Source organism: Gadus chalcogrammus, chromosome 14 (genome assembly GCF_026213295.1).
Source record: "Gadus chalcogrammus isolate NIFS_2021 chromosome 14, NIFS_Gcha_1.0, whole genome shotgun sequence".
Taxonomy (NCBI): Eukaryota; Metazoa; Chordata; class Actinopteri; order Gadiformes; family Gadidae; genus Gadus; species Gadus chalcogrammus.
Window position 1 is genome coordinate 15,579,230 of NC_079425.1, and position 12,344 is coordinate 15,591,573.

The following is a 12,344-nucleotide window of genomic DNA, read 5'->3' on the forward strand; positions in this document are numbered from 1 at the left end:
GGAGACTCCTTTTTCTCGTGCTACACGAGCCTGACACAATTAAAAATATATATTTAATTGCCACTGAATCGATTATACAGTGATGACTTTATAGTCGATAGGGTAATACTTTTTTTTATGTAAAGGCATGTAAAGTCGTCTATCGCCCTGGCCACAAGATTTACTAACGAATTACTATTCAAAATAATAAAAGTTTAACGATAATAAGCTGTAATAAAAAGTCGTGGAAATGATTAGGAGCCCAGGCTTAGAGGATACTTATATTGCAAATGTATTCAAGATATAATATAGAGGGAGTCGGAATAGACTAAAGAACAAAATTTCCCCCAAAATACGTTTTGTTATTGGACAACTCGTCTCCTCCCTGCACGTACTGGAATAAAGCCTTTGACGCTTATGCCCTGGGTGAGCCTAGTACATGGTGCCCTGTTCTGGTAATGTTGTTATTGAGCTGCAGTCCGCTCTAGCTGACACCATGACATGAATGTGCAGCTCGACAAGACTGACCAATCTAGTTGGGCTTCATCTTGGCTTTTTGATGATCCGCTTCTAAAGTTAGCTAGTTACTAAAGTGACACTTACGCTCAACTGAAAACGAAATAATCCAGTAGCCAACATGCATTTTGCAGTCAGATAAAATTTTGCCCAACACTTTTTCATAAAAATTCGATGCAGCAAGCAATGCACTCACTGACACAGATTTCTAAACGCTAGCTTTAAGCTATGTTTTCAAAAGTATTAATCATATAGCACATTTGATATTAATCCGTTATAGCACATTCAATATAGGTCTACAGCCATTGCTAATGCTGGCATCAAAGTAAGCAGAATAAAATATTACCTGAACGTCAACTGTAAGCAACACTGGACCGATGTAGCAAGACGTTATCCCAGAACCCATGTAACGTTAGCTATGAGCTAGCCTCGTTGAACTCACCTGTTAAAAAAGGCCCTGTCAGTGAGATGTTAGCCGGCTAACCATAGCATTAGCCTGTGTGCATCAGGTACCCTACTGATAGCGAGCTAGCTGTAACTAGCCCGATAAGCGTACCTTACCAGAAAATGTAAAAGGGCCTCCTGTTATTGGTTTGTTGACTGAATGTCAACGTTACTACATTTCACTGAACATTAATTATCATTGACTTGTTTTGACAACGTCATTACGAATGTGGACAGGCGGGCTATGTCCATATCCTCGCCCATTCCCATCTGCACCTTATACTGCAATGAATGCAGCCTGTGAAGTTCAGGCTGCAAGTCCCCCAACCCTTCCAGAGCCCCAGCCCCACTGCCGTGACGTAGACGATTGCCCGTAGAGGAGAGAGGCTCGTGCAACGCTTGCGCCTAGGCGAGAGGATTCGAAATTAGCGTTATCCCGGTCAACCACAAAGCAATTGCCGGTCTCTTTATTCCTAAAACGTGTAGGCCAGTAAATAGTCCCTTGAGCTAGAATTATAAATAAAGGGAATAATAAAAACAACAATGTTAAGGAGAATAAATATGGAGTATTTAGGAACATTTTACAAAGCGATTATTCCGAAAGTCCCTCCCTCTCACTCGAAGTGAAAGCAGTATGACTGAAAGTCCCGCCCTCTCACTCGCAAATGCTGATGCAGACGCTCCGTAGTGACATCCGAACGCGGTTATCGTGATCAAAACAAAAGATTTCATGTGTTTAGGGTGCAGTTTGTGCAGTTTGAAAATGGTTTTGAAAGGGTTTGAAGATTTGGTCTGCCACCATCTATGATCCTCTTTTTGTGTTTGCTTCTTTCACAAATAAACTGTTTGTCATTATGTTTATAAAGCTGTCATGCACTATGCGCTATTTCTTGACAACGTAGGCTAAGGTCAAACCCATGAGTTAAATATAGACTGCAAGTTTCAAAACAGAACAATTATCTGGTATCTTTGCCTTGCAGACAGTCAGTCAGATCCGCCCCAGCCTCAGAGCAATTCCGTCATCATCAGTAAACACGTTCGAAACAAATAGGGATTCTTTGTTTAATCACAAAGCAAATTAAATGTGTTCCATTTTTTAAATGTGCAAAGTTAAAAAATGCCAGCACAATATTACTTTTCGAGTAATTTACTCCATGATTATATCCTCATGTCTGAAAGATTCTTAAAAATGAAACGCATCCATCTACAAGTAACAACATCCAGGGAAATGTAGCTAAATAAAGTTCCTCGGATGCCAATGGGAACATACATAGTGCAGGCTTAATCATTTCTATTTTTGTGTTGTTAAAGTAAACCCATAACCACAGTATATAGCATGATACAAATATACTCAAAATGTACTGCATGATCTTAATCTCTACTAATTGGTGATGTATTACGCATTTAACAGTCTCATAATGAATGTTGTCATTTATTCATTTGATCTCAGTTTGCTGTTTGTAGTCAGTTTGCACTGTGACTCCCAAATATTTATATGCTCCCTTAAAAATAGCAGCGAGGATCTACTAGTGTGGAACTGAGCAGTGGGGGTGTGGTTTTCAGGAATAGCAGTTCTGGTTGGGAGACTCCTGATCTACAAGGTTGAACCAACTGCTCAGTTTTATTCTTGAAGCGATTCATGTCACGAATCTGATTTCAAAGTGCTCCTACAAACAGAGTAAAGCCCCTATAGTTTCCGGTACATACTGCTATAAATAACCCAAATCTGTATACGTGCAGTGGCATTATCTCTGCTGCCCACTCTCTGTGAAGTCCAGGTTGATTCCAGAGAGGAGCTCTCCTCCACATGAGCGATTCAGCAGCTCCTTCAGCGCTTCGTTCACGTCGTTGGAGAAGACACTGGAGAAGCTGCAGTTGGGATGACCTCCCGCGCAACTGCCGCTGCTGCCCCCACCACTCGGGGGAAACGCCCCCACCACCTCCTGCACCCACTTCAGCTCGTCGCTGAGTTCGTTGCGCAGTGCCTCAAACCGGCTTTGGCGCTCCCGGTAGCGGTTGCCGACAGTGACAAGGTTGGCGTCGACGGCTCGCATGTCGTCCTGCATGCTCCGCTTCATGGCCTCAACCTTGCGGAACTCGTAGCGGATCTGGGAGAGCTCGTGGCGCACGCCTTCGCTCTCCTCCTTGTACCAGGCCTCCTTCTCATTGTACAGGGACGCCATGGCATCGATGTCCCCCTGCAGGGTGTCGTGCGTGGCTGCCAGCGTGGCAAAGGAGCCTTCCATTTGACCAATGTCCTCCACCACCTGGGCGAAGCGCTCAAAGTTGACATAGGTGTTATTGGGTGGCATGCTAGAGTGGGACTTGATGGTGTACTCTCTGAGGCGTTTGGTCTTCAGCTCACGCCGCCCACGCCGCTTGGTCTCAGGGGCTTTGCTGTCTTCCTTGTGCTCATTGGACTCCAATTTAACAGAAGAAAAGAATAGTGGATCACATCAGTGAGCTTTCAACCATAGAAGAACACACGATGATCAATTAAAGGTGTTATGGAGCAGGAACAAAGCATATTATATCAATAGGTGACCAAAAACAAGGTTCATTAGAGGAATACAACCATGAGGGCTTCAGTAAATATCACCATTGATATAATATTACATCGAGAATAAAAAGTAATAAGTAGATATTAACATAATACAGACATACATGTTGACATTGAGTTTCTCCAATACCTTTATCCATTGATGATTAAGAGCATCTTGTATTGTTAGCCTTTTTCTGTAAGAAGCATCAATAATTAAATGAATATTGAAATATTTAACCATGAGTGTAGCAATTAAAATAGTATTATAAAAAACACACATTTTGTATTATACTGATACATTGCATGTCATAGTGTCCAAGATAATATACAATGCTGTTTCAATATCACATTTGAGTTAATACCCTTTATCTCTCTCCAGCAGCTGCCTGATGAATTTCTTCGCAAGCTCACTGGTGTGGCAGAAGAACTCTTCATCAAACTCATAATTTATGGCCGAAATGTTTCCAAGTGTGTCCTGTTTGGTTTCTCCCAGGAAGGGTGAAGCACCACTCAGTCTAAAATAAAACCAATCCAAACAGCTGTAGTCAACTATCTTATTTTAAATACACACAGTTTAAATAGCATTGCATGGATGCATATGTCTGTTGATGCTTACAGGATGTAGGTGATGACACCTATACTCCACATGTCTGCCTCTAACCCCAGTGGCTCGTAGTTGACAATCTCTGGTGCTGAGTGAAAGAAAAATGCAGCACTAGTAATTGACTGTATCATGTTAAAATGAAGATTTGTAACATAGATAGACACATTAAAACTGTGGGATTGTCTTACCCACAAACTCAGGAGTTCCAAATATGTTTTTGAATTCAACTCCTGCTTCAATCTTGTGGGCAAGGCCAAAATCGATAAGCTTGATTCTCGGCAATGGCGCGTTCTTGTCCAGAAGCATTATGTTCTCTGGCTGCAGAGCAGATGGGAAGTGAGTTATTGTCACAAAGCATTAGGAGAACCCACTTCTTTACGCTTGAAAAAATAATTTAGTATTATAGTGCTCACCAGCAGCACAAGCATTTCATGTTTGAAGTTGTGACCCTATAATTTAAATTATGTATATTTTCTAAGCCACTACACCACTTGTTAGGCCAGGACAAGATCATTTCACACATAGTGGCAACAAAATATTGTAAATGATTTTATAACCAACAAAATGGAATCATTAATCAATAAAGTATTTTCATATTTCATGTATCTTATCTCTCTCTCTCTCTCTCTCTCTCTCTCTCTCTCTCTCTCTCTCTCTCTCTCTCTCTCTCTCTCTCTCTCTCTCTCCTCTCTCTCTCTCTCTCTCTCTCTCTCTCTCTCTCTCTCTCTCTCTCTCTCTCTCTCTCTCTCTGTCTCTTTGTCTCTCTTTTGTCTCTGTCTTACTTTCTCTCTCTCTCTTATTCGCTGACACTGTACAATGTCAGATGGAAAGAGGAAATACGAGCTCTGCAATGACATTTCTTGATCCATTTACAAACACTTACAATATTAATGATAGTATGTCTAAATAAATCTCGGTGATACATGATCCTCTAAACAACTTTATATAATCCATTTAAACCCTTTACTTTTGAGCCTTCAGAGGTTAGTTTGTTTTGAACTTTTATCATTATATCAGTTTCTACATTCACAGTGTAATGAAGCCATTACAATACTGTGCAATAGCAGCTGGGTAACCGCAAATTAAAGTTAGATGCTCCACCTAGTTTCACATGGTATCTACAGTATATGTGGTCTAAATGTATAAAGCGAAATTAAAATGTGATGTTCATTATATTTCAGAAGCAAAGCATTTTTTAATCATGGATTCAAAGATCTAATATATATTATAGAATAAAAAAAACTCTAAATCTATATTAGCTGATAACATACAATAAATTTCCAATGGTTTTTATTTTATATTTGTGGTCACAACTGAATTAAATGGTGGTTAGAATTTCTAACTAAATCGACTAAATCTAACCTTTTGCTCAAAAACCTCTCAATCATTTCAACACTGGTCTTGAGGCAGTCATGCAAAGCCAGAAGCCATGCCATACACATGGTAAACAACCCACCTTGAGATCAAAGTGGGCTATATTTCTCGAGTGGAGGTAGTTCACCCCTTCCAAGATCTGTTTAATGAACTGGGTGGCCTCCTCCTCACTCAGAGACTCCTTCTGGGCCAGAAAGTCAAAGAGCTCTCCTCCAGACACCCTGCAGCACACCAAACACACATATCCAGCGTCTGAAACCTCTGTGATAACAAAAGGGTTATAACAGACGTATGGGAAACCTTCCAGAAACTGTACAGCTAAACCAAACTCTCAAGGAACCTAAATTAAAGGTTCTGTAGGTAATAACATTATTTGAATGTGATTTGTTATAAAATATTTCACTCAGTCAGATATGAGAGCTCTCGCCTCATATCTGAGCCATTAATAATCGGTGCGTGAGATGCAACCCTTCTGAATGACAGAGAAACGTAGGAAGGGAGGGAGCAGAGAGTGGGGACGTTTTTGGGGTAGTCGTTCCAGCATCGCGTCCATTATAGGTAGCCCCCCTAAAGTCATTTAGAGAGATGGCTATCTAAATGGTTCTCCCTCGCTCAATACGGCTCTGAATTAGGGCCGGGCGGTATATCGATATTTGAAATATATCAATATTTTTTCAAAAAAGATACGGAACGAGCACAAAGGTTAACGAGCATAGCGACGCAGGCAGAATGAAAATGAAAGCACAGTGGCGTACCAATGTAGAATGAGGAGTTGGAGCAAGGCAACGGCAACTATGTTATTGTGTCAACAATATCGATATATATCATATATCGACATTCTGCTGAATATATTGAGGCATGACTTTTGGTCAATATCGCCCAGCCCTACTCTGAATCAGCCAACGTTTTATGTGTTTCGCGTTGCAGTGAAATACAATTCAATAAAACAGAATTAAATCATTTAAACTTGCAGAGGAGAATGGGGGGAGAATATAATGGTGTGTTCACATCGCTGGTGATTATGGGGAAAACATTTTCGCAACGTCGTAAAGTTGTGATGAACGACACCTCATGACTCTCTTATGATTCTACTTCCGTTCGGCAACTGGGGCCAGATTTTGCAGAGTTGGCCAGTTGACCTATGGTTTACTAGTGACGCTCAAGAACATCAGAATCAGAAAGGATGAAGCCGAACGCAGTGCACATGAACGGTCGCTGTTGGGAACACGCGTAGTGAGCGTCATCACTGACAAGGCATCTCGTTATCACCAGGACCACGCGCCTTAATTACCGGTAAAGTGTAATGGATAACAACTTATGGTGCTATCCATTTTTATGGTACGCCGGTACGTCCGAACTGCTCTAGTGAGAACATGACGTAATTTCCTTGATTGCAGCACTGACAGCCTTCCCGTCTCTCATTGGCTATTCATTATTATTGTTAGCTACATTAGCATCTTTAGCAAACCAGCTCGAAATCAAACAACGCAACTTAACAATGTATTGCACCCACAGCAAGACCGTGAAATGCATACGTTAGTGATCAGAATAAAGTATCAATTTAATCAAGTTTGTATGAGCATTTAATAAAATAATAAAATGACAAACGTGGTACAAATACAAAGAAAAGAAATCTCTTTACGGGCGCAGCCATTTTTGTTGTCGAGTCGTACGGTCGGCCTTACTCAACTCGCTCTACTTTCAGAATAGCGGGTGGGACAGACCAAAAGAGGGCGTTCCTCCGTTAAATGCCGCAAGAAAGCTGGGAGATTTACAACTTACGTCTAGCAGGTACTGGCAGTGCTAGTACATACGAATGGATGGCACCATTACTTGCCCTTAGAAATCCCCAGAGGTTTGGCAGGCGAGGAGATCTCTGATGGTCGGGTTTTGCGCGACCAGCCTGTATATTACCTACTTGGCAGCACTCACAGTTCCAAGATGAGAACGACATCAGAACGGTTCTCATAGACGTCGTGCAGCGTGACGATGTTGGGGTGCCGGGTCTGCTGCAGCATGTTCACCTCCCTCTCGATCTCCTCCCGCCGTACCCCCCGCAGGCTCGCCACGCTCCGGCGCTTCTTCATGAATTTGGCAGCAAACTCCAGCCCTGTACGTTTCTCCCGGCATTGCTTCACAATGGCAAACTGCCCACTTCAAAATACAAACAAGTGTCACCGCAGAGGAGAAGAATGGGAGGTGATTCTGAAATACAGTCTTAAAGTGTAAGTCCGGCAAAAATTGAACCCAGGGTCTCTTTCTTTGATCTGTTTCCATGCAGAAAGAGACCCTGGGTTAAATTTTCATCAGACTTACACTTTAAGTTAAATACACCAACAGCAGAACGGTTATCCAAATAACAAAGAAGTGTACAACAGTTGCGTTACAGTATAACAAACACACACACAAACACATGTGGCGCTCGCACGGTCGTAGCTAATTTTCTCAGTGGCGGGCCAAATTCTCTGGGCGGGCAAGGCAGAAAAAGGGGAGGTCACTTGGCCCCTTATGACGATATATGGGGCCACATTCCAAATCAGCGCGCCTGATCAGCCATTTTTTCAAAGGCGAGCAGGATACTAGTGCTCGTTTTGCACCGAACGCAAGTATTAGCCACTGGGGGACGATAGGCAGGCTAGGGGAACTCATATTACTGTTAGAAAACCTCAAAAAGGGAGACTTACACGCCATGGGACCTTAAAGAAACGAGTTCCGTCCTATTAACGTTGCTCTGACCTACATTTGCTCCATGGGCGATTCTAGGTTCTGACTTTTGGGGGGGCCTCAGGGGTCTATGAAGTAGCCTAAATAAAGTCCTGTCCAATTTTTTTTTATTACACAACCTTTATATCTATCTTAATTATGCTGTTGTATGTCTAAGCCAATAGCTGGCAGTGTCAGCTAAAAAATGGAGTTCTGAACCACTAAAGTGATGAAAGGAAAAAATACTGTTTGGATGAAGGAATAATCCATGGATGTGAACTGTACAAACAAATTTGAGGTATATTAAATAATCTTTGTGTAAATTTCACTCAAAAATTACCATATTTTTTTTTACAAAGTTACTGAAACACATTGGTACAACATATACTAGATCAATAATATGCGAAACATACCACTTTTTCGGGAGCACTAAATTATCTCACCTCAGTTTCATGGACCAATACAATTTTATAAATTGTATCAACATACATTTTTATTAATGTATGTTTATGCAAAAAAATCAACAAGTACAACATGTAGGCATACTAGCCTAAGTCCCGTCTGCTGCTTGCGCCCCCCCCCCCCAACCCCTTTTATCAGCTGAGGGAGTTTTCATGAGTCTCATAGCCTAGTATTAGAACAGGTGCTAGGCTACTTGTTGATTAGCTCAGTTGTTGTGCCAATGAATACGCCCTCAGCTGATAAAATAAGGCCAGCGTTTTTTTTCAACTGAAAATTAGCACCCATGTCAACTTTTTCTGCTCCTTGCACCTTATCATGCTTGTCATGCTACGCAGCATTACAATCCTCTGCCGACTAAACCATGAAGCAATTCAAGAGGAGGCATAGATAGAATCGCCTTGTGGTCAACTGTCATTTAATACATCTGACAAATTATGTCAAGGTTTTAAAATGAATATTATTATTATTACCTGGTCATGTTATTACACAGCTGGAAATCGTGGATTTTCTGATCAAGACTAGCTAGCCTTTTCGAAAGACAAAACAGCAGAAACTCTGTTAGGTGCGCTCGTGCTGCATTTTTCGTTTTGTCAAACAGGAGTCTCCCACCCACAAATCAGAGGTTAGATTCCTGCAGGAAGGTTGCGCTCGATTTCACTAGCCCATTTGAGCCTGTTCATTAGTGTACAACATCCATTCTCTCATTGCTTGTGTAAAAAAAAAAGAGGTTGAATATGAGATTTGAGGACGAAACGATAGGGTGGGCATTGGCAAGTTTTGGGTGGGCTTGAGCCCACCCAAAAGAGGTCTAGCTTCGCGAATGATTTGCTCCCCTTTGTGGGTTGAGTCAGACCATGATCATTTGAAGTGCTATGTGTACGAACATGCATTCAATTAATTGATGTTATGTAAATTAAATAAACTAGCTATTTTGTTATTATCAAATAACTCACTCAAATAACTAATTGTTTTTCATTTTTTACAGAACCTATATATTTAGGTCGTTTCGCAGGTTCCTCAGGTTGATTTGAATAAGATTAAGAAGTCCTACCTTCCCAACTCTTCACCAATATCATAGAAATCCTCCACTCTCTGTTGCTTGAAGAAGGCCATTCCTGCAGTCCTGAGTGATTTAGGATACTGTTCAACTCCTCATAGTGTGTACAGGCTTAGTCGTCTGGCAGTTCTATTGACGAAAAGTTGGTTCGTACATTCCTACTCATTTGCATATTGTAGGTACAAGTTATGAAACGGTAACAGACTTTAACAAACTAACAAGTCGAAGCCGGTCTGGTCCTCTCGGGACCGAAGATGACCGCTGCGACAGTCGTGCAGGGATACTGCGCGCGCACGAGAAGGGTTCTCCTATTTCCAGTGCGCGCTCTCGTGCCACCTGTTGTGCTCTTAATAGGTCCATGGTTGTGCTGCGCGTGAAACTGTCACTTGAGTGCTCTGCCCATTGATGTTAAATAAATTGACCGAATATATGAAGCCTACCGAAAATAATTGTGTTTTAATATGATTAAAGTGTGTGTGTGTGTGTGTGTGTGTGTGTGTGTGTGTGTGTGTGTGTGTGTGTGTGTGTGTGTGTGTGTGTGTGTGTGTGTGTGTGTGTGTGTGTGTATGTGTGTGTTTGCGTGTAATACATGGAAATGGGAATGTGCAGGAAGATAGATGCACTGTTGGGCTCATGCACATTACACAGCAATAACCTCACAGAGTATATTGCCGAAATTTTTTTTTTGCTTAAAGCTTACTTTTGACACTAACTTTGTATTGTCTGCTTCAAATCCTGTATTATGTCAGCATCAAAACCATCGGCTCTGTTTTACTGTTTTTGTTTCCACCGTGAATGAGGAAGAGCAATAGTCAAATGAACCTGCTATCCGTGCAGCCATGCCCGATTCGGAATCATCACAATGTCACTATTCAGGCAAAATAACTGATAAAGTCAAATGAGGCACATGCTCCATCTAGAGATAAAGGTCCTGTTTGGAGCAGCAGTGCAGGGAGATGAGTGCGTTGCTCTGCTGCTCCCTACGCACAGTGGAACGAGTGAGGATGGAGTGGAGTCTGGGAGCTGTGATGCAGACAAAGGACTCAGAGGGAGGACTGAGGGCCCGGGTCCTACGATGCTTTACAGAGACGCAGGAAACACTCATACTACATAACGGCAACTTCCCAGCGTGGTTCAGGGGCTTCACAGCCAGAAAGTAAGTACCAAGGATAGATTCATTGACATGTATAGTCATAATGTTGCGCACATTTAACCACATAGACTATGTTTGCAAATAACTATTAACTATTGAGTCTATAAAATGTCAACCACTAGTTACCATTTCAAAGTGATGCATCAGATGTGCTTGCTTCGTCAATCAGCCAAGAAAAAACGGAACTATACCTTTTAAAATGATACATGAACCAAATATTTGAATTGAACTACAACATAAAGGAGCCAATGTTTGTTATCTGTTTGTGAGAAATTTTTCAACGATCAATTATCAATATTAGATTCAATAAATATTCTGTTGATTGACTAATCTATTAATCAAGTAATCATTGCAGCCCTAACATAGACACAGTACACAAGACATAATAATAATACAATGCAACACAACACAACACAAGACTCCTGAATACATACAAGCACATTAAAAGAGGGTTGGGCTGTTGCATTGAAAGCTTCATTGAGTGCAAGGATGACAAAAGAAAAGCTTTTGCTAAAAAGATGCCTTCAGCACCTGAGAGATCTGAGTCTGCGGCCGGAGGGATACAGGAAGGTGCAATGCTGGTGGAGACGATGCTCTGGGTCGTCTGAGATAATGTGTGCTTCATGGGTCAGAATGGAGTTTAGTAAATGAGTGAGTGAGTGAGTGAGTGAGTGAGTGAGTGAGTGAGTGAGTGAGTGAGTGAGTGAGTGAGTGAGTGAGTGAGTGAGTGAGTGAGTGAGTGATGAGTGATGAGTGAGTGAGTGGTGAGTGAGTGAGTGAGTGAGTGAGTGAGTGAGTGAGTGAGTGAGTGAGTGAGTGAGTGAGTGAGTGAGTGAGTGAGTATGTGAGAGAGAGTAGTTTAGAGGACGTCAGAATTATTTTTTAACTGTAATTTGCCTGTGAAATAATTTAATCTGTTCTGTCCACATCCCTCCTTCAGGGATGCTGAAGATCTGTTGAGAGATAAGACCATGGGCTGTTTTCTCATTCACCTCAGTGATAAAATCCTTGGGTTCATCCTCTCCTACAAGCATGTCCTATTAATACAGTTTTCCCTAAATAATTAAAAACATTTCCTGCAGATCACATAAAACACAAACTAAGAAGGAATATAATTAAATCATCAAGCCCTGGTGCACAAAAAAACACGAAAAATAAATAATTAAGACGATTTATACCAAATGTATAACACAATAGTTTCTGCTATATATCTATTTCAAGGTCAAAAATATTATAATCTTATGAAGTAACCTTTATTTCCCACAGAATAGTCTAGATTTGAGATCAACCAGAACATTGCTGGATTGTATGTTCTGGAAGGAGACTATCGTTCCTTCCCACCACAGCCTCAAAGTGGTGATAGCACACTAAATTCAGTCTCATCCAGCCCTATGGAGAATATCTCACCTATTGCTGTAGTGAGGTAAAGCTGCAGCTAGACCAGCAACATTATTGTACCTGGCTCCAACCAGAGACTGAAGGCTGGTCATACATATAGTGCTATTAAAAA

At 41.4% G+C, this 12,344-nt stretch overlaps 2 protein-coding genes across 15 annotated transcripts in view; both read right to left on the reverse strand.

Annotated features, from left to right (window-relative positions):
* Nucleotides 1-1,557, reverse strand: part of herc1 (HECT and RLD domain containing E3 ubiquitin protein ligase family member 1) — a 65,005-nt gene extending 63,448 nt beyond the window's left edge. For 8 of the 14 annotated variants that reach the window (XM_056608193.1, XM_056608192.1, XM_056608184.1 and 5 more), the window contains exon 1: nucleotides 842-1,557. The gene's annotated coding sequence lies outside the window, so the exon portion shown is untranslated. The remainder of the gene's footprint in view (nucleotides 1-841) is intronic. The other 6 variants (XM_056608191.1, XM_056608190.1, XM_056608189.1 and 3 more) reach the window with 4 other exon arrangements.
* Nucleotides 1,558-1,960: 403 nt separating this feature from the next.
* Nucleotides 1,961-9,976, reverse strand: dapk2a (death-associated protein kinase 2a). The gene is made up of 8 exons (XM_056608483.1): nucleotides 9,676-9,976; nucleotides 7,392-7,613; nucleotides 5,542-5,680; nucleotides 4,274-4,403; nucleotides 4,098-4,173; nucleotides 3,844-3,996; nucleotides 3,630-3,675; nucleotides 1,961-3,359 (listed from the first exon to the last, which is right to left on the reverse strand). Exons 1-8 carry the CDS (start codon nucleotides 9,735-9,737, stop codon nucleotides 2,685-2,687), a joined length of 1,503 nt encoding a protein of 500 aa, XP_056464458.1. The 5' UTR covers nucleotides 9,738-9,976; the 3' UTR covers nucleotides 1,961-2,684.
* Between the last annotated feature and the right edge of the window lie 2,368 nt (nucleotides 9,977-12,344).

What these genes read in the sequence shown, in the direction of transcription:
- dapk2a (XM_056608483.1), bottom strand. Translation starts at nt 9,737, where the DNA reads ATGGCCTTCTTCAAGCAACAGAGAGTGGAGGATTTCTATGATATTGGT. An exon ending in TGGAACTCCTGAGTTTGTGG is followed by an intron (nt 4,174 to 4,273) that starts GTAAGACAATCC and finishes TCTTTCACTCAG; the next exon opens with CACCAGAGATTGTCAACTAC. An exon ending in TTAATCATCAATGGATAAAG is followed by an intron (nt 3,360 to 3,629) that starts GTATTGGAGAAA and finishes GTTAAATTGGAG; the next exon opens with TCCAATGAGCACAAGGAAGA.